Source organism: Equus przewalskii, chromosome 1, assembly GCF_037783145.1.
Source record: "Equus przewalskii isolate Varuska chromosome 1, EquPr2, whole genome shotgun sequence".
Taxonomy (NCBI): Eukaryota; Metazoa; Chordata; class Mammalia; order Perissodactyla; family Equidae; genus Equus; species Equus przewalskii.
The window spans coordinates 56,821,705-56,846,821 of record NC_091831.1 but is presented as its reverse complement, the minus strand read 5'-3'; the positions used below and the strand labels follow the sequence as shown (position 1 = coordinate 56,846,821).

General features: G+C 38.6%; 3 protein-coding genes across 43 annotated transcripts in view; 2 read left to right on the top strand and 1 right to left on the bottom strand.

The window, feature by feature from the left end:
• The window catches only part of RUFY2 (RUN and FYVE domain containing 2), an 85,264-nt gene that overhangs the window by 38,060 nt on the left and 22,087 nt on the right, over positions 1 to 25,117 (top strand). For 19 of the 22 annotated variants that reach the window (XR_011523902.1, XR_011523915.1, XR_011523918.1 and 16 more), the window contains 2 exons: positions 3,188 to 3,265; positions 3,357 to 5,919. Coding sequence is in view for 9 of the 22 variants with exons in the window: in XM_070564010.1 (XP_070420111.1) it covers positions 3,188 to 3,265; positions 3,357 to 3,500 (222 nt within the window). In the remaining 13 variants the exon portion in view is untranslated. Of the gene's footprint in view, positions 1 to 3,187; positions 3,266 to 3,356; positions 5,920 to 25,117 lie in introns of those variants that run through there. The other 3 variants (XR_011523892.1, XR_011523894.1, XM_070563983.1) reach the window with 2 other exon arrangements.
• Positions 6,268 to 18,637, bottom strand: HNRNPH3 (heterogeneous nuclear ribonucleoprotein H3). Of its 20 annotated transcripts, none has more exons than XM_070564075.1 (11): positions 17,923 to 18,532; positions 17,499 to 17,672; positions 12,450 to 12,584; positions 11,783 to 11,921; positions 11,130 to 11,269; positions 10,540 to 10,626; positions 10,132 to 10,247; positions 8,888 to 9,023; positions 7,831 to 7,926; positions 7,654 to 7,746; positions 6,268 to 7,522 (listed from the first exon to the last, which is right to left on the bottom strand). In XM_070564075.1, the coding sequence occupies exons 3-11, from the start codon at positions 12,559 to 12,561 to the stop codon at positions 7,446 to 7,448; spliced, it is 996 nt and encodes a 331-aa protein (XP_070420176.1). In that variant the 5' UTR covers positions 12,562 to 12,584; positions 17,499 to 17,672; positions 17,923 to 18,532; the 3' UTR covers positions 6,268 to 7,445. The 20 variants fall into 20 exon arrangements, with proteins under 20 accessions (XP_070420176.1, XP_070420142.1, XP_008505150.1 ...); XM_070564041.1 differs by having other exon boundaries at positions 11,085 to 11,269; positions 17,518 to 17,672; XM_008506928.2 differs by having other exon boundaries at positions 11,085 to 11,269; positions 17,923 to 18,509.
• Positions 16,837 to 25,117, top strand: part of PBLD (phenazine biosynthesis like protein domain containing) — a 49,398-nt gene continuing 41,117 nt past the window's right edge. The window contains exon 1 of the mRNA XM_070564216.1: positions 16,837 to 16,971. The gene's annotated coding sequence lies outside the window, so the exon portion shown is untranslated. The remainder of the gene's footprint in view (positions 16,972 to 25,117) is intronic.

The following is a 25,117-nucleotide window of genomic DNA, read 5'->3' as shown; positions in this document are numbered from 1 at the left end:
CAAAATATTATCTATATTTCTTTGTTTTTAAATGTATGAAAATGGATTTATATGTGACTTGAGTTTTTCTTTTCTTTGGTGAGGAAGATTGGTCCTGAGCTAACATCTGTGCCAATCTTCCTCTATTTTTTGTATGTGGGATGCTGCCACTGCATGGCTTGATGAGCGGTGTATAGGTCTGCACCCAGGATCCAAGCCTGCAAACCCTGGGCTGCTGAAGCAGAGTGTGCGGACATTACCACTACACGACTGGGCCAGTCCCATGATTTTCTCTTTTTTTGTCCTTACTGTTGACCAGTTTTGATGGGTCTGGGACAGCTACAGAGTTTCTCACATTCTGGATTTTGATTGCTTGTTCGTAGTATTCTTAAACTTGTTCCTCTATCCCCTTATTGACTGTAAACTGGAAGTTAAATCTAAAGGCTTGGCTAGATTCAGGTGCAACTTTCTGCGAGACTTTTTATTTCTACTCTCATGTTTTTAATATTTAGCAGGCTCTTATTTGCTCACTTTTCCTTTTTAAAATAGTATCCTGTTATTTTATCTCTGAGGATATTCATTATAGTTCCTTTAAAGTTTTCTTTTGCTCCTATGATTCTGTGTTTCTTCTTAATTCCATTCTCAGGGTGTTTCTTAGGCTGAGGTACCTCATACTCAAGTCGTTCCTCAAATGTTGGATAATCCTCCAATTTCAGTAAAAGGCACAAAAATTCTTGGTGGAAGCCATGTGTGTGTTGGTTGGGTCAATGGGGGTGGGTTGTTACAGACTGATAGGCTTTACCATATAGAACAATCTATTAACTAGCAGACTTTTGGGTACCCTCTTCAAATGTTACTATCTACAGCAATTTGCTTTGGGGCAGCTGAGTTTCTCCAGAGGATCCTCTAACATCCTTTCTGGGGGTTATAAGTTGCGTGGCTGATATTCTGGAACTGGGCACAGAGAACAGCCATTTGCAGAGCAATAGCTTGCTCCCTTCTAGTCTTTTTTTTGTTTGTTTTAAAGCTTGGTACCTGAGCTAACATCTGTTGCCAATCTTTTTTTTTTTCCCTCCCAAAGCCCGCCAGTATATAGTTGTATATTCCAGTTGCAAGTCCCTCCAATTCTGCCATGTGGGACGCCACCCCAGGATGGCCCGACGAGTGGTGCTAGGTCCATGACCAGGGTCTGAACCTGCAAAACCCTGGGCTGCCGAAGCGGAGCACGTGAACCCAAGCCCTCGGCCCTGGGGCTGCCCCTCCCTTCTAATCTTGGCCCTGCTCGTAAAACACCTGTTTACTTGAGGAAGCAACTTCAACTCTCTGGACCCCAAGTTTTCTTTTTCTTTTTTTTTTTCAATTGAGTTAATGATAGGTTACAATCTTGTGAAATTTCAGTTGTACATTAATGTTTGTCATTCGTGTTGTAGGTGCACCACTTCACCCTTTGTGCCCACCCCCCCCCCCCCCCACCTTTCCTCTGGTAGCCACTAATCTGTTCTCTTTGTCTCTGGACCCCAAGTTTTCTTATCTGTAAGATGAAACCTGTGGATGCTGATCTCTGAGGTCTCCTCCAGCTGACACACTACACTTACCCTACAGTGTACAGCTTTTCTCTTTGGGAGAGGAGCAGAATAAGTTCAGTCAAATTAAAATAAGTCTGGAAGGCCCAGCACTGATGTCAGAAAGCTTACTTCTGAACCTAATGATGCTGCTTGGAAATCTGCGTCACAGCAGGCTCTCGATGCTTTACAGATAAACCTGGGCAGGAAACAAAGCTGCTTCCACTCGGTGGTTTTGGGACATTTGCCGAATCACTTTACTTTTTTATGGTGTTCATCAAGTTGGATTACTTTTAAGGATCCATCTTGCTTTAAAAAAATTTTCACAGTTCAAGCCATCTGATTCTTTGCTGGTGTCAGTCTAATATGAGCTATCTACTTTTTAAAAAAAATTTGTTAAAGCCTTACTTCTTACAATCCTGTGTTCTAAGGAGGCTTAGACTGCCTCAAGTGCAGTAATCCAACACTATTTGTCTGACCTCTGCTACGTGAGATAATATCTGCTAGTTGTCAAGACTGTGAAACAAAAATACTGAAATGAACCTTATGATCTTGATCTGTGAATGCTTAGTCCTTTTTTCTTCTTTTTTCTTCAAAGAATTCTGCTGTCAGATAGTTTTAAGAAAACTCAGGTTTTTGGGAATGTATCTGTGGGCTTTTTTGCTTGGAGAATTTTTCTTTCATTAGGTGATAAAGGTCCCTATGCCCCAGAGATACTTTATAGGTGGCACTTTCTCCATTACCCAAGTTACATTCAGTTATACTTGGGTCTCTGGAAGGAGCGACAATGTGACTTACTCTTGGCTGTTTTAAAAAGGAACGTATGATGAGATTAATCAGAAATACTGAGGACTCGTCCTTCGCCTGGGTCTTTGCATTATAAAACTGGCAGCATTTAACAAAGTTGCTTTTGTAGGGAAAAAATGTTCTTTCTAGCAAAGATCTTGGTTGGTTAAGAATGGGTCAAATTAGAAACTTTAGGTATCAAGTTAACTCCTGCCTGCGTAAGACTACTTATTCTACTATATTTTACACAGTAGCTATTAAATTTTTGAGTTACATAAACTTGAGGGAAATTAATAGCCGTGTAAAACTAACTTTAAGGTGAAGTCTTCCTTAAAATAATGAACTCAAACATCTGATTTTCAAATTCTCTTAAAATTTTAGGGACTTGCTGCATATAAGGTATAAATAATGCCAAACTCATATGCCTTTCACATCATGAAAATTTATCCCTAAACGTTGCACCAGATAATCTTTAAGGTTCTTTTCTTAAAGAGAATCCCCATCAGTAATAGATTTTTTTATATTTTTAGAAACATTTTATCATGGAAAGTTCAAACATAGACAATTGTACAGAGAAGAGTAAAATGTACTACTACCAGTTTCAATATTTATCAATATATGGTGATCTTGTTTTATTTAAGATTCAACTCATATCCCTTTCTCCATTACAGATTATTTTGAAGCAAATTCTACACTTACTTCCTTTGCAAGTATTTTAGAACACCTCTGTGAGAAAGGGACTCATTTTTATTTCTTCAACTATATATATATTCCTATAAAATGTTCTTGGTCAAAAATGTTTTCACACATAATCTTTAGTGTTATCAATTTATTAATATTCACACTTTTCCTCCTACTAGGGACTGGTTTGGTTGAAAGACAAAGAAGCAACACATTGTAAACTTTGTGAAAAGGAATTCTCACTGTCTAAGAGAAAGGTAAGTGAGGTAGGAAGTGAGTCCAAAAGTTTTGGTACATCTATGGCTTCTAATTTTATTCATAAAGTTTTTTGATTTTTCTATTTAATAGCACCACTGTAGAAACTGTGGGGAAATTTTCTGTAATGCTTGCTCTGACAACGAACTGCCTTTGCCTTCTTCACCAAAGCCAGTACGGGTTTGTGATTCCTGTCATGCATTGCTGATTCAGAGCTGCTCATCTAATTTGCCCTAAGGCTCCAGAATGAAATCCTTATGTATGAAAGCATATGCCTACAGTGAATGTTATGAATGTGTGTATACAACATATCCAGACAGCCCTTCTTAAGCAGCTTTCAGACAGTATTGGTACCAGTTTTATCTTCCACATATTCAACTCATGGGAATTATAAGTTGTATAATTTGATATTTCCTTCCCCATTGTTACTCAAAAAGAATTTTAAATGGGACATGCTTTAAATTAACTTTAGCCTAACTCCTAATTGATGTAATCATCATCTTAAAATGCCATTCAAAGGCCAGAGAGCATAGCTAACACATTTGCCTTATTTTGTAAAGGCCTTCTGAAAAATAGGGCTTCAGATTGTTTTATTCTCCAGATGGTCATGTTGTTATTTGATGGTGCCTGTAACTTTCTTAACGCACTTTAAAGCTTCTCAGTTCTCAGAGAAAGATGAGAAATGCACAGAACTTTTTACAAGTTTTAATATTCCAATTCAACAGATTTTTCATTAGCTTGATAAGATTTCAACAACCTGACTATATTTATTTGCCCTTTCTCCTCCGCTTCCTTTGCCGATTTTTGCATTAGAAAAGGCCAATATTTTATCCTAGAAAATTCCCTTTTGGTCTTCTTCCTCTAAAATCAATGTTGTACTTGCTGATGCAGTCACGCATCACTTAGCAATGGGGCTATATTCTGAGAAATGCGTCACTAGGCAATTTCACTGTCAAGTGAACATCAGGTATACTTACGGCAACCTAGATGGTACAGCCTACTATACACCTAGGCTATCCGGTATTAATCTTATGTGCCAACAAAAGATATGCAGTCTGTCATTGACAGGATGCGAGTCCAAAAGTATTGGTGCATCTGTGGCTTCTAATTTTATTTATGTGCTTTTATGTGGCACATGACTATACCTTTTATATACAGAGGGTTAAAGAGAGATTATTTTGCCTCAACTTTTTCCTTATTATTTTGAAAGGAAGTTAAACCATCATCCTTTTACCTCAAGTTACTTGCGGATCTTTCCATATGCCACGTGATAAATTGCTAAATTTTTTTAGGGAGGGCTCACACCCCTTTTGAAAGCTGAAGACATAAATCCTTCCCCAGAAAAATAGTAGTAACGGGATCACAGGCTCACTGATTCTCCTCTAAGCATTAAAAGAGAAATCTAAAATGCAGTTAAACTTTGCCTTTGATATGACAGACTTAATTTAGGAAATTTTGTATTATATTTCTATTCCAGTAACTTTCAGGAAATATTACATTGTAGTGGTCTACCACTGCAGTGTAAGTAGAGAGTAAAAAACTCACCATATACTGAGCACCTCTAAACCAGGGTCTTGAACAGATGAAGATGGTGGTCTCAGCCCTGCCATGAAAAACATACTTGAACTCTTTCAAGCATGACTCAATATTTAACACTAATCCCGTTAATATTGTTTATAGCATACCAAGAATTTAACCTGTAAAAAGTAAGTTACGTTTGTATAATTAATCATTTGAATAGCATCACTACTTGGGATCCTACAATTGTTTTTGTAATTGTCTAATTTCAGCCATGCACTTTAAAGTCTGTGGAGCTTTCAAACACATCATTATAGGAATTGTACATTTCTCCTAAGAGCATTATATTTAGTGAATTAATCATGGCTATGCCCTTCCCCCTAAAATGGCACTTCTTCTGCAGGATCCTTTCCTCCATTAATGTTTAAAATTATTTAGTTTCCAATTGCCAAAGTATGAAACCAATACTTTACTTGAAGATTTTCTTCATAATCCAGTCAGCTTTTGAGATCTTCAGTTAGAAGTGACATACAGATTTAGATGGTCTTTCTTGAATGCTCTGATAGAAATGTTCTCAAGAGATATGAATTATATTCTTGAACTGTTTTGTATTGTTGGTATGGATTAACATTTTTATGATTGCTGAAAATAATCAAAAATGACAAATTTCGAATACTAGGTGTTTTTTATTACTGTGCTTAGAACAAATTTTAAAATGTGGTTTTGCTTAAATTCCAAGGCTGGTTTCATTCAACAAATCATGATTTCTAGTCATTTAAATTCTTTTCTGTTCAAAACTGATGTATTGCCATTGAGTTGGGCTTTCTGGAGGCAAGCTTTTATGACAGCAATACAACTTCTTCCGTTTAGTTTGGGCTCTTATTTAAAAACTATTTATACTAATTTAGGATTTTATGTTACAAAACTTTCAATTTTCTACCTTGAGATTGCGAACCTATACTCTTACTTTTCAAGGTTTGCCCCCTCACAGAAAGTATTTATCTTAATAAACTTCACATACCATTCCCTCATCTAGCCAGTACTACCACAATAATGCTATCACGGTGCCAAGGAATTGTGATTGTAATTCTTCTACCCTGCAATGTTTTATAAACCAAATAAAAGATTTGAAAAACTAGCCTGCTTTAGAAGGGCTACTTTCATTGATAACATTTTATACTTTTATGGCTTAAAGAATAGGGTTATCCTGGGAAAATAAAAACATGTGTGACCTTTAAAAAAGGTAAGTGTTAGAAGCTCAATATTTAAATGGTAACTAAGGGAGTGGGTACAGGCATTAAGATGAATCACTGAGTTTAAAGGCTCATTTTAGGCTATCACAGCTACCTTCTATAACAGCAGAAATCACTCCTTAGGAGTCTGTTTGTCTAATCTTCAGTTAGACATCATATTTAGTACGTTCTACCAATGTGATAATTATATAATCAGTAACCGACACAAAGCATTCTAGGACAGACGCGTACTATTATCTCCCACATTGATATTTATTACATTAACATTTCTAGCAAAAACAAGTAACAGGTTCAATAACTGAATTCACATTGACAGGTTTCATTTTGATCCATTAGCCAATTTTGGAAAAAGCCATATTGATCAAAGGGATTAAAAGTAAAAAGCACCTTTTCCTTGCTACATATAGTATTTTTTTGTTTTAACACAATGGCTTTAAAACTCCAAACAGATACCAGATGCAAAATCCAACTGCAGGACTCTCATTTTAATTAAGACTATGACATGGACTTCTTACATTTTTTTTAAAGTAGTCATTTATACAGTTATAAAAAACCATATGCTTTAACTATTGGGCAGGAAACTGAAAAACACCTGTGAGAATATACTCCACAGTAAATACCTCTGTACTTGTATTGAATTCTCATGTCACTGAGAACCTTAACCTAGTCTAAGACATTTTGAGATAACTTACAACTATCACTTTTTGGAATAATTTTTTTGGTACTTCAGTCAAGTGCTGAGGGGATTTTATTCTAAAATCTAGGACTAGAATTTCAATCTCCAACACTCCCATCCCCAGGTAACACAATTAGGAATATTCAGAAATTCAGATACTTCTTAGGATCATCATTTCAGAGCTATGCCTGATAAATGACATTTGAAAAAGGAGGACTAATATAGAATTAGCTGAATTTATACTCCTGAAGCCACCTAAACTCATCTTTACGTTTTATATTTACAGTATCGTCCAGCAGAAATTAAAGAAAAAAGTTACACTAATATTTTCCAAGTTCTATTCCAGATGTCTGCTTATTAAGACTTGTAGTTTTTGCAGAAGTGAATCACTGTCCTCTAAAATTACACTATACTACTTCTTGTAGAGCTAATAGTAAAATACATCAACCCAAATCTTATGAAAGCAGCACATCCTTAGGAGTAACTAGTATATATAAAAAGTATCAACATCAGTGGTTTGAATATAAAAATTTATTTTTAAGTCAAAGTATGCAACAAATAAAACCTACAGAAAACAGATTTTCCCATCACAATCTGTTGCTTTACCAAATAATATTTTGAAAACACATTCCTTCAGTCATTATAAAGTTCTTAAAATACAAAAGAAATTAAATCTGTAAGAAAGTCTAGTAGACCAGATGCTGTTGTCAGGACTTTTATGTTGGTGGTTATGCTTTAGTACATCCCACGCCATCCACCTCCACTCATGCCACCTTGCCCATAGTAACCTCCACTGCCACCACCACCGCGGCCTTAGAAAAAAAGACATTAAGAACTGTTTAGTAGGAAGTCTCAGTGTTTAAGATATTAAAAATCATAAACTTAATTGCACCATATATGGGGACTAACACAAACAGAAATAGAGTAACTTAAGGACACTTACCATAACCACCCAAACCGTCAGGAGTACCATAGCCTCCACTGTAATTGTTTCCCATTCCCATTCTTCCAACAGAGCCATAACCTCCTTGATTATCTTTAAAAAAAAAAAAAAAAAAAAAAAAATTTGAGATTGTTTGCTCAAGTGTCTAACTCTGCTTATTTGAAAAACTTTACATACCCATTCCATCTCTGCCGTAGCCTCCCATTCCAGAACCTCCCATTCCAGAGCCACCTCCAGGAGTAGAATTCAAGAAGAGTTCAATGTATCGATGTTCTTTAGGGAAAAAAGGTAAGAATAACAGGAGAGAAAAGAACAATGGATCATATTTATTAATAAAAACATTAAAAAGGTTAACTGGCTAATATTAACCTGAAAGTATTCTTACAAATTCCTCATGGAGTGATAAAATGAATGCCAGATAGAGGTAAAATCTAGGTTTTGTCCAAACTGTATAACTTTCAACAAGTAACAAGTATTTCAGCCCCTAGTTTCCTTATCTATAAAAGGGCTGATTCATTATTTCAGAACCAGCTGGTGTATTTCTTAAAAATATATTCCAGAGGCCGGCCCTGGGTTGAGTGGTTAAGTTCACACACACTGCTTCAGTGGCCCAGGGTTTCACCAGTTCAAATCCTGGGCGCGGACATGGCACTGCTCATCAAACCATGCTGAGGCGGCTTCCCACATGACACAACTAGAAGGACCCACAACTAAAAAATACATAACTATGTACTGGGGGAGCTTTGGGAGAAAAAGGAAAAAAATAGAATCTTAAAAAAAAAAAAAAAATTCCAGGCACAATCATCGAACTGAATTAGAATCCAGGAAAACTTATTAAATACCAAGTGACTGATGTGCAGCCAGATTTAGGAATCACTAGTCAAGGTGAAATTTAACTTAACTGATTTGATGACAGAATTAATCAACATACAGGTGAACAAGTGGTACTAATTTTGCAAAAGGCAAGTGCAAATAACATACCTATTTTCCCTCTTTAATAACTTGAGCTCCAATAATCTGTCAAGTATTAAGAGTCTGAATAAACTCTTCAATAAAAAGCCCCCTAGAAACCCATTAAAATCTAAACTTATTAGAGGCCATATGGTTTCATGTCCTTATGACTACCAGGAGTTACCTAGAATCTCTTACATTTGAGGAATTACAAATGAGAAGGTTCTTATATAAGTAAGCTCACACCTGGGAAACAAAATAGCATGCCAATGATACCACTTACGCATGTTATTCTTATCTTTAGACATGGCAGCTACTGCATCTTCATGTGTCACAAATTCTACATCTGCTTCTCCTGTTGCTCTGCCATCAGCTCCAATATCAATATGCACTCGTATTGGATTTAGTGGTGAGAAGAACTAAATAAAAGAAAATACCTGTTATTTACTTTTCTATTTAGATTATCAAAAGTAAATTACCGCATGCATTGGTTTTCCTTTGTCCATTAAAACCAACCCTTCTACTGCCCTCTGTTGCCAGGCTAACAATCCCATCAACTACAGAGGTTCTGGGAATATAAGACTATACACTTAGGGAAAAATGCAAAGCAATTACTCTTTAAAGTACGCTAGATGATATTAAAAAGAAAATATTTCTAACCTAGACAATAGTTTACCCTAAAGAGATGAAAAAGTGTCATACCCTAGTACTGAGGGAGAAGAGTAAGTCTCCTGCCCCCACTCCCAGGAAAGGTATTTCAGAACTGTTGTTTGAAATACAAATAGGTCACCTGAGACTTAAAAGTATGTGCACAGAAATTGAGTGTTATGAGTTCAGAACAATGGATAGCTCCCCAAATATCATTTAGTTCTAATCACAAGTTAACTAGGTTTAAGCAATTCTCTAAAAGGCACCTCCAACTTAGACCACTTGGTTTCTAAAATCTAGAGCAAAATTTTTCTTTAAGAGCTAGGCAGTAAATACTCTTGGCTCTGTAGGCCACTGGGTCTCTATTGCAACTACTCAATAGGTAAATGAGTATGACTAGAATTGGCCACCAGCTGAAGTTTGCTGATTCTCTAACCAATTTGAAACCAACCAGTTTCAAATCAACAGCAGCATCTACTTCCATTGTTTTCAGCCCCTCAGTTTCTACCCACCATATAGCCAAGGAAGCCAAACCAAACCACCAAAACTTACTGCCTTGTTATATACTTATACTTTCAAAACTTGACACAAGGGAAATAATCTTCTTTCTAGTCATCACCACTCTATGCTGATCAGTCTTTCACTAAATTCTTAATTGGACTTTACGAACTCAACTTTTACTTGCTTGAATCCTATGTAGGTCAGCACACAATAGACACAAAAATATTCATCAACTACTGAAGGATACAGAAATATATCTATTCATGTTGAAGGGACTGATATTAGAATTATAAAGAAAAAGATAAGAACATTAAGAATGCTTCAAAATTCATATACCTGAAGTATAAAACCACTAACAAACTGACTAAAATTACTCACATTAGCAATGTCATTTTCAGTTGCACGAAAAGGCAATCCTCTCATATGTACAAAATGACCACCATGGAAACCTGAACTTGCATCACCGGCTCCACCATAGCCATGTCCTCCCATACCTACAGAATAAAATTTGCAAAGATTATAAACTAACAATACATGTAGAAAAGAAAGCATTGCAACAAAATATTTCTTCCACCCACCTTTTTGACAACCAAGAAATCTCAATACAGTTGTTCTAAACATCAAATGGAGAATTAACCTCAAGTACACATCTGTATAAAACACTATCTAGGCATGCAGTGAAATATGCCTGAGTTGACTTTTTTATACAAGTCAACTATATTATTACTAAGTGGTTGTAAAGCAAATACCAAAAGTCCCCTAAAAATGAATGTCTTTTTATTTTACCTCTTCCATCTCTCATTCTGTCATCAAAGCCATCATTTCCATAGCCATAATTATTATAGCCACCATAGTCATCAAAACCTCCATAACCTGTGTAATTTAAGGGAGAAACACATGAATACACTTTCAAGACATAAATCTTATCATCTAGTTTACACACGCATACTTTGTGGTAAGCAGTCTGGTTAACTTATTATTACAACTTTGCAACTCCCAACTTAATGGATATTAAAAAAAGTTAACACTTGGTGCAAATTAAAAGTCTTTCACAAGGATACATTTAGACATCAAAATTAATTTTCATCCTGATACTAAACAGAAAATGTCAAAATATGCCAGTATCTTCATTTTAATTTCTACATAAGTTATCTAGGTGCCAATATGTGCATCAATCCAATCCCACAGCTGGTCATGGGAACCCGTATTTTCATGAACAGGTTTTAAAACCTAATAGGTACTGAAATTACTGCCATTTCTATATTTCTTGACAAAGTGTCAGGAACATTAAGAAAATGACAACAGAACCTTTGTTCATTAGATACACATACCACCATCATATCCATCACCTCCTCGTCGCATTCTGTCATACATACTTCCACGCCCAGCTCCATAATAACCCCCTCTTCCTCCTATTGGTCTATCATATGGTCCCGGTCGCTGGCCCAGCAATCTTCTTGGTGGATCATAAAATCCTTTGATTTCACTCCTGCTACTTCTGAAGATCTCAATATACCTATTTAAAAATGGTTTAAGGTACAAGTTTCAGCAAAAATGTATTAGAGTAAATAAGATATTGGGCAAAATGCAGTAAGTTTTTCTACATCTAGATACGTAACCCACTTTAAACAGCCTAAATATACCATAAGTTAACTTTTACACCTACAAACTTAAATAATTAATATTTAAGTTTTACATAGACAAATTAGTCATTTGAAAACAATTCATAAAATTAAATATAATTTTAGCTTTTTTTTAGTACATGATAGGTGTTTAGAGAAAATAGCTGATTATACAAAGGCATTATTCAACAATATCCTACAGAGAAATGGAAACAATCTAATTTTAATTTAAGCAAACTATTAGCATCATTCCCCACCCAAATCTGTAGTTTCCAAGTTAAATTTAGATAATTATCAAGTCTTTAAAACTACCCCAGAAAAATGTTGTTACCCCCCCATTTAAGCAATAGTGACCCACAACCCCCAAAAATAAAAATTTAACACCATCCCAAACTCTCCATCCCCACCTGTGCCCTATTCTTTCCTTGTGTTTCCCCAGAGCATTTTCTGCTATCTCCTTTGAAGCAAACTGCACGAAGGCCTCCCCTGTGCTTCTCCCCTGGTAGTCCATCGTCAATGTTATCCCATTTGGCACGATTTCCAACCCTTTAACCCAAGGACAAATAACCCCATCAAGGGGAACAGTGTTAAAGGCTGAAACATTCCCATCTGAATCAAATATTTAAAACAAGTCTAAACAAAACAAAACAAAACAAAAAAGCTTAGTTTCCCATCACCCCAAAATACAAACGGAAGACTTTTTCAAATATTATTGGATTACACAAATTTTTCTTTTGACTAGTCTTTTAAAATTACATACACTCTAAAAAGCCCACCTATATTACATGGAAAAAAAAAAAGCTCAAACCAAATTTAACTATGCTCCATATGCTAATTCATGGTTCATCACACATAATTACTCTCAATTAAGTTTATTGCACATTAGTTAGGTTTTACATATTACACATCCTGTATTGAACATTAACTGGAGCACATTTCATAACTTAATACATTAAACCAAGATATCATATGCAAATCAAAATCCTCAAAACAAATGGATTTTACAAATTAAAAACTGAGTAATATAAATAGAAAATTAAAATACTACTAAACTTTGACTAATACTAGAGGTACCTTGAAAGAACTGAACTATTTCCTCTTTGCTGCAACCAAATGGCAGTCCACGAAGTCGTACTGTCCCATCACTAGCGTCATTTGGACCATTATGTTTCATAACCCAATCCATCTCAATACCGTTTGATTTAAATGCTATAAAAAATAAACAAGCACATAAAGCAGTCAATCAAAATATACTCTTGCCAGAGGTACTGAAGAAACACCTCAGTGGTACACAATAGGAAATGTCACATATGGCTCACACAATGCCACATACAATGGTCCAACACTTTTCTATTTGGAGGGAGGCAAAAAGACTGGGAAAAGGCAGTGAAAGCTGAGCTCTCCCACCAAAAAGCATTCAATTTCCAAGGATCAAACATTACACATTGCCTGATTTTAAGGAAATTTACATAATTCTACTATCAGTCTTCAAACTCTCCCAATTTCTCGATCCTGTCATCTTAATGTCAACTCTAGCCTCTTCATCTCCCAAATTTTCATTCACATTTCTCAGGTTTTATTATTCACTTGAATAGTCATGCAAATTCTTTAAAACTTAATTACTCAAAAGTTGCACACAGTACCACCACCCACTCACAGTAAGAGCCTAAAAGTACAATGAGTACTTTTTTGATGTTGGAAAAATAGTCTAATGTACAAAGTCTAATCTTACTAGATGCACTATAATTCTGAATGCAACAAATTGTTTCTGAAGGGGGAAAAATTCCCACCTCTATTTTAACTCATCTGGTTTAAACACTCCTCAAGAGCAAGTTTTAAAATGACTGAGTTAACTGAGTTTTAAAATTGAGGTAAAAGGCCACTTAAAAGTGAATGCCTGCCAGTAGTTATCAGTGTTTTTTGAAGCCACCTGTTTGGAAGTTAGCGGACATAGCACACTACTCACTGCTTCACTTTTAAACACAAATTTTTTAAAAAAGGTAATACATTCACATTCAAAATATTAAAAAGGGTACAGTGAGAAGCCCTCCTTCCCCTCCAAGAGAACCCATCCAACCAATTCCCTTCCCAAGAGACAATCATCCTTTCTTTTAAAATTCCAGAACATTTTGAAAAGGCTAACGCAGAAGTCCTTCAGCTGCAGAAACTTACCAGACCTTACAAATCTCACTATGCAGCTGTAGGAATCCTACTCACCTGAGTATTTCAAACCTTTCCCTCACCACCTCCTCCCCTGTAAACAAAACAATGCGTTCACTTGATTCCTTTATGCTTGATTATATTTCATATCAACAGCATTCACTAATATTTAATTTCACATGATCTAATTATCAGTGCAGCTGTTAGGGATAGCATCTGCGAAGAGTAAAATTTATTTTTCCTAGAATCCATGAGTTTAAAATAAGCTAATATAGAAATTTTTCAAATGTGGTTATTACAAATACTTCTGCATATGAATCACCTTCAGTATTTGTCTTGTCATTTTTTTAAAAGCAAGAACCCTACTGCCACTCTAGACAGAGATCCAAAATGAGAATACAAATTTTTATTTGACAGTACAACTAATTCTTAGGCACACAAATACCTGGTATGAACTTTTAAGAGGAAAATTCTGAGTCTGAATCCCTAGTCTGCCACTCACTAGCTACTTAATTTAAGCAAACTACTTAATCTCTGTGTTCAACTGTAAAATATAGCAGATGCCAATACCTCATAGGACTGTTTTAAGAATCAGTCACAGTACTTGGTCTACAGCATGGTAATCATTTAATGATGGCCTCTGTTACTGGATTTTAAGGGATCCTGTAAAAACTAATGAAATATACCACAAACAAAATAGCTGAACCTTAAAGGATGGAAAACTATTCTGAGTCTTGAAAGGAAATAAGGACTGTTTAAACAAGTCTTTCCCAAAGTCAACAAATGCTTTCCAGTTTCCTTAGGAATTATAAAGCAGACAGAAGAGTTTTTTGAAATGTTTATTATAATACATGCTAGTTAGACAATTTAAAAAATACTGTTCTAGAGAAGCCCTGAAAGAAGCAGGCCCCAAATCAGTTAGAGAAAAGTCAACATTTTGAAGATCTTTACCATTTTCTTAAAAAAAATTTTTTTAAATGACACCAACCTAAGAAATAACTGTTTCCTATAAACGGTGATTTAAGACCAGAAGAGGGAAAAGAGTGGAGTGGATCTAACATCAAATGTTACTTCCTCATGAAAAAATTTATAGTGCAAAGTCAATCTAATCTGATGTGAAAAGATCTTATAGTGTGGTGCTTTTTATCATTTTAGCACATTTATTTTTTCAATATAAAGATACTGTTTCAGAAACAAATTACAAAAAAGATGGAAATTTATAAACCTCAGCACTTTCTAAGAAATTCCTCACAAGCAAACTAGTTTTGATTCTTGGATCACCCTATACCAATGAGACCTATATAAAAACAACAAATTAAGTCTATAGAAAAACACACTGTTAATTTTAAATTGGGGGAAAAATTAACCAGATTTGGAAGACAAACTATTTTACAGGGTGACTCTCCATCCCATGTGTATGGAGAGTACACAGTAAAAAAAAAAAAAAAGCAACACTCTATCATCTCTTCAAAACTCAAAATTTGAGTCTAGAATTCTACTTACAAAACAAAACCAAGAAGAACTCCAAACGGATACAAATAGACAATCTGCTCTAAAACCTTAATAAAGCTGTCTCAGAAGCTATCACTAATTATTCAGGATAATCCATCTCAACCTTTCTTTGCAACAGTATCATGGCTAACCACAATTCTGCTTTTTAAGAATTCCACGTGTTAGCACCAATTAAAAATAACAGCAGTTGAAGTATTAGGATAGCTTCAGTCAGTTTTATATGAGATTTTAAATATAACTTCCTAAGCATTATGCTAAGTGAAAGAAGCCAGTCACAAAAGACCACACATTGTATGATTTTAAATGAGTGAAGTTTATGGTATGTGAATTATATCTCAAAGCTGTTATGAAAAAGCATCTAAGAGAGGCCCAATGAAATATAAAATTCCCTTATAACAGAAGCACATACTACCTTCCGAAGTATAAATACATAAACTAAGGGTCTGATGCATCAATAAATTTCTAAGTGGTTGCCCACTGGTCCTAAAAAACGAGAATGAACTCCAAATTTTGGCACAAAAGTGATGATATTAATTAAAATGGAAATTTTACATCATTCCCCCTTTCCAATGTGCTTATTCCTTAATTCAAAAAAGTAAAAAAATCACACAGATACACCACTAGTATCTAAAGGAAGTGTGGTCTCCAAAATGATTACGAATGAGTTCTCTTCTACAACAAAGTTACCACCTACTTCAGTTCAGCCACTTGTTTACCAAAATAAGGACACCAAAAAGGAATATGGTTATTAAAAATACAATGGCAATTAGATGGACTTCCAGATTATGATACAGATGAAAAAGAGGGCAAAAAAAAGGGTTTCTAGGGTATTCCAACTAGGAAAGCTGTTATATCATATACTATAGGAAACTCTGGGCTTTTTAAAGTCCACTGAAATCACAGAACGCCTTCAACAACAGGAAGGGTTTTGTTTTCAAAGCTGAAAAAGTAGATAATAGACTCCCTGTAAAGATTCATATGCGTTTTTGGAAACTCTTCTTCTCAGGCCTTGTGTGTCTCTTTTGTACCACCTTCTGTGAAGATTACCGACCCAGTTCTCCAAGGACTAAAATCACAGCACATGACTGGCCTTTCAGTTTGTCTTTCTGTTGAGCAGGCTTATTTTCTTGGTCAAAATATTATCACAGTGCTACACTAAATTAAAAAAATGCCTAGCTACCAAAATAAAATAAATAGTATTTCGAAGTACTTTACTTCTACAGCCTTAATGCCAAAAGAACCTTAACTCAAAATGGAATTCTTGGAGCTTCAATGCTCCAAGTCAATCACAATTCCTACACACACTTTTGCCATCTCTGGTTGTGTTCTAATATCTGTTCTCCTACAGCAAAACTACTTAAATTCTAACCCAGTACGTACCAAACCACACCAAACTATTGCTAAACCACCCCGTCCCCACCCCAAGTTCAAAAAGACGTATCAGAGCTCACTGGGCCCCGAAGACCTGTTTGTAATATGCCCATTTCACATTCCTATTTGATAAGTCACCCGCTTTTCTGCTTACAAAACAATTACCCACAAAGGCTTTAAATACGGTTAAGATAAGCGTGGAAAAAAACCCTTTGGAAAATGAGTACGTACTCTTTTCGAAGTTCCAAATCTGGACTATAAGGGCCGGCTAAGCGTCCTTTATTCCTCCCCGCAGACTTTTCGTTTATCTAGCTGCCCTAGAGACCAGAGAGCTAGGGAGAGGACGCCCCTGCCCCCCTCCGGGTCCGGCAGCCAAGCCTGGCTTAAAAACCTTCGCCACCGGGCGGCGGAATTACAAAGGAGACCGTCCGCCTCCTTTGTCCTGGATTTGGGAGTTGAGCGCCTTCGTCGCCATTGGCCTTCCTCCCCCAGCTCCAGCCTCTCTCATCTTGGGAATCTGCGTCAGAAGTCACTCGCAGTCCCGCCAGCCCAGGTAGCCCAGCCGAGACTGCGGAGGAAGGGAGGCCGCGGGGGGAGGCCAGGCGCATCCGGCGCCATTTCCATCGGGAGCGCGCCCGCCAGCCCAGCACCTCCCCCACCCGCGGGCCCAGCCTCTCCCTGCTCGCTTCCTTCCCACCCTCACCCCGTCCAGGGCGCTCTCACCACCCCCCGGGCCTTCTAACCAGTTCTCGGAGGCTGAGGGGTAAACAGTAGAAAGAGAGGAAGGGCGCGAAGCCGAGGTGGCCACGCCACCGTACCCAAAATGGCGGAGGCCAAACCAGCAGGCAAAGAGGGGAAATGCTGGGTGACTCCCACTTCGGGTCTCGCCTTCGTCCACCGAATTCTGCCCGAGCAAGTCCTCCCGCCGGCAGGCCGCCCTCCTTGAAGTGGGAGATCGGGGGGAGGCGCAGCCTGGCCGCCTCCGAGCGGCGACCTCCACACTTCCCTCCCACCCCACCCCCTCCCCGTCGCTCTCGTCCTTCTCCCGAGTCCGCTCTCGAAACCACCAGCCCAACCTACCCCCTTTTACTTCAGATACCCTGTCGGGCGACAGTAGCGCCGACGCCGGTGCTCACGGGGTCCGGTCGGGAGGAGGGAGAAGTCGCTTGTCTCGTGTAGCGCTCCCCACAACGGTTCTTCCAACCGTCTCCGCCGGCGGCAACCACTAAGGGTGCTGCGCAGCACAGCGACTGGCTGGGGGGGATGGGAGAAAGCGAGCGAGAAGGAGGGGGTGGGGCGAGAGCAACGAAGACCGGCCGGCCCTGCTCTCGCGAGACAAGAGAGTCGGTCCCGCCTTGGCACGGGGGTCAGGAAGTGCGCCTGCGCGCGGGTGGGTTGCCCACTTGGGAGAGGCGGAGAACCCGCGGCCGGCCCGGTTAGAGAAAGAGGTGGCGGACTCAGCCTCTCTTGCTTACCGTAAAACCATCAAATTCTCAGGGCTCACCTTTCTGCCCTCTCGGGGAGAAAGTAAAGTGGCAGCGGTTGTCCTGCCAGCGTGTGTCGAAGGAACCGTGGTGTCGCGGTTTGGGAAAGTTCTCCGGTCCTCTTCCCCCACCAAAAGCAAATTCCGCAAAGGCCCTGCCCTTGCCCCGGCGTCACCTGCGTGGAGAGGGCACCACGTGCTTCGGCCGCCAAACGCGAGGAGGGCTGTTCTGATCCACCATGTTTGTATTATGCAGTGAAAGTAGGCGTGTTTCTGAGCTGCGAAGATAGAGAAGTGTCCGCCAGGCCTGGATTTCAACCTTGGGGCTGGGGCTCTTCCTTCTTCCGTGGCGCTGCCGCCCCCGCCGCCCCCCAGCGAGTCTGATCCGTGGAGCTTCTTGCTTGACCTCTCTACCACGTTTCACTACAGATTGCTCCTCGCTTTCTCGTTTCACTTTAGCGTTCTTTCTTGCCTTTCATCTCCCGCTTTGTAACCGTAGTGACAGATCGGCAGCTCACGGCAGCCGACTTCCGGCTGTTTTCTGAATAGAGCTTTGCATCTTCGAAAACTGCGCGTACAAGTCACACCTAATAGTTTTTGGTTGTGCTGTCATACCACCAAGGTTCCTAGTGACACCTTGTGGCCCTTTTTTTAATTATTAAAAAAAGACGCAAGCCGAATTTCTCTAGAAAGGGTGGAGGGCCGTCTTGGTAAAAAAAAAAAAGCAGTGTAAGTTAAAGTGCAAACGTAGGAACGTACGTGAAGTACGAGGGATAGGAGGAAATGAGTGTGAGCACAGGGATGTTTCTGTAGATTGGAAATGTGGACGAAACTAGGTTGTGGACCTTCAATACCCACCCAAAGACTTTGGACTTTGGACTAGATGTTGGGAGGCCCGGCCCGTCTAGGGTGGCATGAGAGGGCTCATGGTATATTAGAGGTGGAGAAGCTTGAATAATTTTTTCTCCAAAAACTGACAGGGGCCCAGTTACCTTCTTATAAAGGAAACTTCCATTTCATGGCTTTAATTCATCCTAACGTGCTGAAGAAAAGTGTGGGACAGTAAGAATTGGTTAGGTCATAGTGCCCTATTGCCTTTCTTGAGCCTACTCCCTCAAAATACCCCTCAGAGAAAGGGAGAAGGGAACAGTGTCATCATTACAACAGAGGGAAAAACAAAGCCGGGATAATGTAATAAAATAGGTCACATTTATTGAGGGCTTGTTTGAGCTAGGTGCTATGCGCAATTCACTAACTCTCTACAACCCTGAAGGATAGTCGTTATTATTACCCCCATTTTATAGATGAGGTGTTTGAGTTCTAAAGAAGTGAAAAAGTCGCCCAAGGTCACACCTAGTGGTAGAAGCTAGGATTTGAACCCAAGTGGTTTTACTCCAGGGGCCAGGGTTTTAAAGCACTATGGATCTTCCTAGGGTTTCAAATAATTTAACCATGCGCTAAGGGAATGGAAATAATTTTTGGCAAGTTGAAGTTACTTCCCCTACAAACACTGGCGTTACGATGTCAGGAGACCTGAGTTAACCGTTTATTGACCGGAGACTTTTGAACAGGCCTTAAACTTGACGTCTTGGTGTCACTCACCCTGTGAGCCCCCTGCACTCATTTCTTTTAATAATTTCTGTGTTAGTAAGACTCCAAGCTCCCACACTTCAAATGGAATTCTTCCCTGGTTTCAAGTCACATCACTACTTTATGCCTTTAGTCTTCCAATCTGATTTGGTAGATGGAATTCTGTAATCCCTTTCACCCCTTGCCTGAGTTCAAACAATCTATTTACTGCCTGATTGAATTTGGCATTCTTTCCGCATAGTTTGTAAGGTTATGGGCCACACTCATAAAATCATCCTAATGATTTTTCACTACCAAATTGCAATGTTTTCTTTGTGTTTTTTTGGCCACCATTTCTTTGTATTGGGCACTCTGCTGTTTGCCGGTGTTAATGCTTAGGAAGGACTTGAAATTAGTACCTACATTCATTTTGCTTTTTTATTATTACAGTAAGTAAGACGTTTTGAGTTGGAAAAAAGTGAACTATATAGCGGTAAACCTAATTTTTATTTGGATTCCTATTTTACTACTTTTCTAAAAAAACGTCTATCAACTATTCCCATTTGCAAGTTGAATCCTGAAGTAAGGTTTTGGTGAGATTGGCTCACCACTACTCCAGTGATCCCTACAGAATTGTTTCCAGATTGATCTCTGTGGAATTGTTACCATAGAGATGGTTAGAACTAAGGGCTCCCAGCTGTTTTGGGGATTTTTTTTTTCTCTTTGTATTCTTTTGTGTCATTTCAGTGCTTTCCTATTAGCATAGAGATCAGAGGGACCCTGGAAAGGATCTTGTTAGAGGCCATAATGAGAAAAAAGAGGAAAAAGGAGAAGGAAATAGAAATACACATACCACCCGGAGGAAAACAAGACAATGAACATGTGATCATCTATTAACACCATCAGGATGAAGAGGACAGGAAAATTCCATGCAGGGCCAGAGGAGAAAGAGAAAGAGAAATTGAGAGAGATTGCACTCTTCTGAGGGAGGGAAGCACGTTAACTGAAACAGATTAAGAGAGTTGTTCACATCCCACCAGTGGGATTCCAAAATAACATAAAACACTTGAGTATCATAATCTTTTGCCTATTTGAAAGGCAAATAAGCTAAAAATGTAACAAAACCCACAAATAAATTTCTAGGAGCGTGTCTAATGAAGGTAGTTAATGCCTTTTGAAGACTAAATCTGTCTTATTAAGGTTTTGTGAAAGGCTTGTTCTTTGAATTATATCATATGTGCCTACTGTCTTTAGAAGGTAGTGATCTTCCTTGTCATGATTCAAAATTATTTCTCAAGACAAGGCTTAATTACACAGTTTACATTCTTGTTACTTTTGTTTCTTTAAGTCATGTAAGTGTTCTCCTGGGACTAGGGAAACCAAAAGGTCTCATCAAATTTTAATAATTATACACTAAGTTATCCAATGGAAACTTAAAAGGAAGAAAGCACCTAACGCACTCATTCTGAAATGTTTGCAAGTAATTAAAAATATTGAACATTTTTTTCTCTTCCAGTGGATTGCTGGGAAGACAGCTACTTAAGGAATTCAAGTTAAATTATTGTACTGCTTTTAATGTGTCATAAGCACGTTAATAACTTAGAAAACATAGCACAGATGATAGAGTAACAGACTGTTTCCCCCTGCACATGATTTTAAGCTTCTGAGTGGTAGATAAAAGTATAGGTTTCATTATATATGTCCCTATGCCTCTCAGTATACAAACAATGAGTCATTTTGGGGGTGGAGGCACTTTAAATAACTAATTTTCACTACAGTCTAGCAAAGTTACTATGTTATGGACCAAGAAATAGAAGAATCAGGAGATAAAGTAATGCTCCAGAGTTTACAAAAAAAAAATCAATGGCAAAACTTAGAATTGTCTTTCATAGGAAATCAGACAGACCTAGGTTGCAACCCCAGTTTTGATACTTACCTACCAGCTGTTTGATTCTGAGGCAATTAACTTTTCTTTCTTGTTTTTTTTTTTAAGATTGGCACCTGAGCTAACATCTGTTCCCAATCTTTTTTCTTTTTCTTCTCCCAAAAGCCCCCCAGTACACAGTTGTATATGCTAGTTGTAGGTCCTTCTAGTTGTGCTGTGTGGGACACCACCTCAGCATGGCTTGATAAGTGGTGCTAGGTCTGTGTCCAGGATCTGAACTGGCGGAACCCTGGGCCGCCAGAGCTGGAGCACACGAACTTAACCACTTGGCCATGGGGCTGGCCCTGCAATTAGCTTTTCTGAACCTCAGTTTCTTAATCTCTAAACTGGGTTGTTACATTGTTATATAGCATAGAGATTAGTAGTTAAAATAATAATAATTCTAGCCCCATCCTGTTTCATGTGTGTTTGTCATGTCATTGTTAATAAACGTGGTTCATTCCTGTTAAACTCATTTCAACAGTGAATTTAATAGAATTTCTTTGGTGAGTACAGTGTCCGAGCACTGTGTCAGGAGGCAGAAAATTATTCCAGGGAAATCTGTGAATTCATATGAATACCAAGTACTGTCTGTGGACAGAATAAGTAATATTTCACATGTAATATATTGCTGTTTTTCTAATTTGGCTGATGCAGTTGTTATTAATAAAATGGAAATTGAGTTGGGAGCATTCCTGAATTCCTAGTAGGTTAGTATATATGTTTCAGTCCACAAAAAATAAAGGACATAAAGTGAAGCTGTCCCTGACTTTCAGGAGCATATAGATACATTCCATTAAATAGATAAAGTATATTAAACTATAGCAGTGACCAGATAGGGTAAGCACAGGGTGTTTGGGGAGCACAGAATAGGACCATTAGCACAACCTGGGGCTTCAAGGAATGCTTTCTGAAGGAGATAACTCCTGAGCTTGAAGGTAGAGGATAAGTAAAATTTAGCTGGACTGTGAAAGATAGAAAAGGCATTAAAGGCCGAGGACACAGTAAGATCCAAGGCATGGAGGTAGGAAATAACTTGGTAGAAGTGGGAGCTCTAAGCATTTGGAACATTGTAAAATAAATGAAGGGAGGGGCCAGCCTAGTGGCGTACTGGTTAAGTTTGTGTGCTCTGCTTTGATGGCCCAGGGTTCGTGGGTTCAGATCCCTGGCACAGACTTAGCATGGTTCGTCAGGCCACACTGTGGTGGCATCCCACATAAAATAGGGTAAGATTAGCACAGGTGTTAGCTCAGTGACAATCTTCCTCACACACAAAAAACAAATAAATGGAGTGGGTTGTAATCAGATCTTGAAGGAGTTTGTACCTACTCTGTAAAGCTTGGCTTTTGTTTTTCGGTTGATGATCCACCTCAAATTAGATAATTCTGGTTGGAGTATGGAGGGTGGACATTGAAAGGAGAAGAGAGGAGACAAGGAGAAGGTGCAGGAGAGACGATGATCATTTAATCTAGAACAATAATATTAGGGATAGATATCAGAGTAATCTAGAACAATAATATTAGGGATAGATATCAGAGGATGTCTTTGAGAAATACTTAGGAGCTATTAGCAAACTGATTCTGACATAAGTAAAAGTAGAAAGGAAGGAAGGAAGGAAGGGGGTAGGTTGGGAGGAGGGAAGGAAGGAAAAAAAGAAAGAAGGAAGAAAAATCTCTCATATAGAATCATTCAAATTAATTCATCTAGCTACTCTCCCTTCCAGAAAGTGGAGCTGTGATTTATTTAGTGATTGATTAGAAGGGCTGTGGGTGAATGAGTGAAAAGAAGTCAAGGATGAATTATTTTTGGTTCAGGGTTGGATGGTGGGGACAGTAACTGACATAGGAAATAGGAATGTTGGGTATGTTGACTTTGAGATGCCATGTATAATCTAAGTGGATGTGTCTAGTAGAAAATTAATATGTGCTAGGGATATAGATTTGGCATTCGTCAACATATATTTTTCTTCTATATTCTGGAAGTTCTTGGGGATAGGCTCAGGCTAAGTAAATTTGCTGTAGAATCTGTTGTAAAAAACAGAATGAGAATTTATTAACTTATTTTTATTTTTTGCTGAGGAAAATTAGCCCTGAGCTAACGTCTGTGCCAGTCTTCCTCCATTTTTTATATGTGGGACACTGCCACAGCCTGGGTGATGAGTGGCGTAGGTCCGTGCTCAGGATCCCAACCCATGAACATGGGCTGCCCAAGTGGAGCACACTGAACTCAACCACTAGGCCACAGGGCCAACCCCAGAATTTATTAACTTCTAATGAGGATTATAACTATCAAACAGACAGAATACAACTTGTCCCTGAGTTTTGTAGGGGGTGCTTCCAAGTATTATACATAAAAGAAATTGTACTGTGTTAGTCATTATTGCTGTTAAATTACCCTAAAACTTAGCAGCTTAAAACAGAAAACTCTTATTATTTCATAGTTTCTGTGGGTCGGAAGTCTGGGGGCAGCTTAGCTGGGTGCCTCTGGTTCACCGTCACTTATAAAGCTGCAAAGGGTCAGCTGGAGCTGTGGTTATCTCAAGGCTCAACTGACAGAGGATCTGCCTCCAAGCCCTCTTACGTGGTTATTGGCAGGCCTTGGATCCTTTTTTTCTTTTCTTTTCTTTTCTTTTTTTAAAAGTAATTCTTAGATTTTAGGAGCTGGCCCAGTGGCACAGCAGTTAAGTGCACACGTTCCACTTCGGCAGCCCAGGGTTTGCCGGTTCTGTCCCAGGTGCAGACATGGCACTGCTTGGTAAGCCATGCTGTGGCAGGCGTCCCACCTATAAAGTAGAAGAAGATGGGCACGGATGTTAGTTCAGGGCCAGTCTTCCTCAGCAAAAAGAGGAGGATTGGCAGCAGATGTTAGCTGAGGGCTAGTCTTTCTCAAAAACAAACACAAAAACAAAAAAATAATAATTCTTAGATTTTAAAATAGTTGTAGAATTGCAGAAAAGTTGTAAAGATAGTACAGAGAGTTCCTGTATACCCCTCTACTCCATGACAGTAGTCGCCAGGTCTCCTTAGCATCCTCTGGTCAGGTGTTTTGTAGAATATCCTTCAACTGGGATTTTTATGATGTTTTCTTCATGATTAGACAGGGGTCAGCGGTTCTTGGGAAGAAGAGGTAAAGTGCCATTCTCATCATATCATGTCAAGGGTACATGCTACCAATCTGAGTTATCACTGATGATGTTACCCTTGATCACCTGGCTGAGGTAGTGTTTGCCAGATTTTTCCACTGTAGGGTTACTTTTTATCCTCTTCCTATGCACCACTCTTTGGAAACAAATCAGTGAGTTCAGCCCATGCTCAAGGGTGCAGGGGCATTTAAGCTCCCTTTCCTGGGAGGAAGAATAGCTAGATAAATTATTTTGAATTATTCTATAGGGGAGATTTTTCTTCCTTCCTTCCTTTTTTAATTTATGTCAGTAGAGACTCATGGATATTCATTGTATACTCTGGGTTCTAAGCCACTACCACGTTACTTATTTTGTTGTTCAAATTGTTCTTGCTTAAGCCACTGGGAGCCTTTCAGATTGGCTCCTGTGTCCCTTTGACATGCCCCTATCCTTTTTATTTTTTGAGTACTGCCTTACTTTCTGGTACTAGAAGATGCTTTAGGCTCATCTCGTATTTTTTCTGCCCTGGCCCTGGAATTGGCCATTTCTCCAAGGAACCCTAGTTCCTTTTATTATTGGGGAATGTTGTTTAATTTCCACAT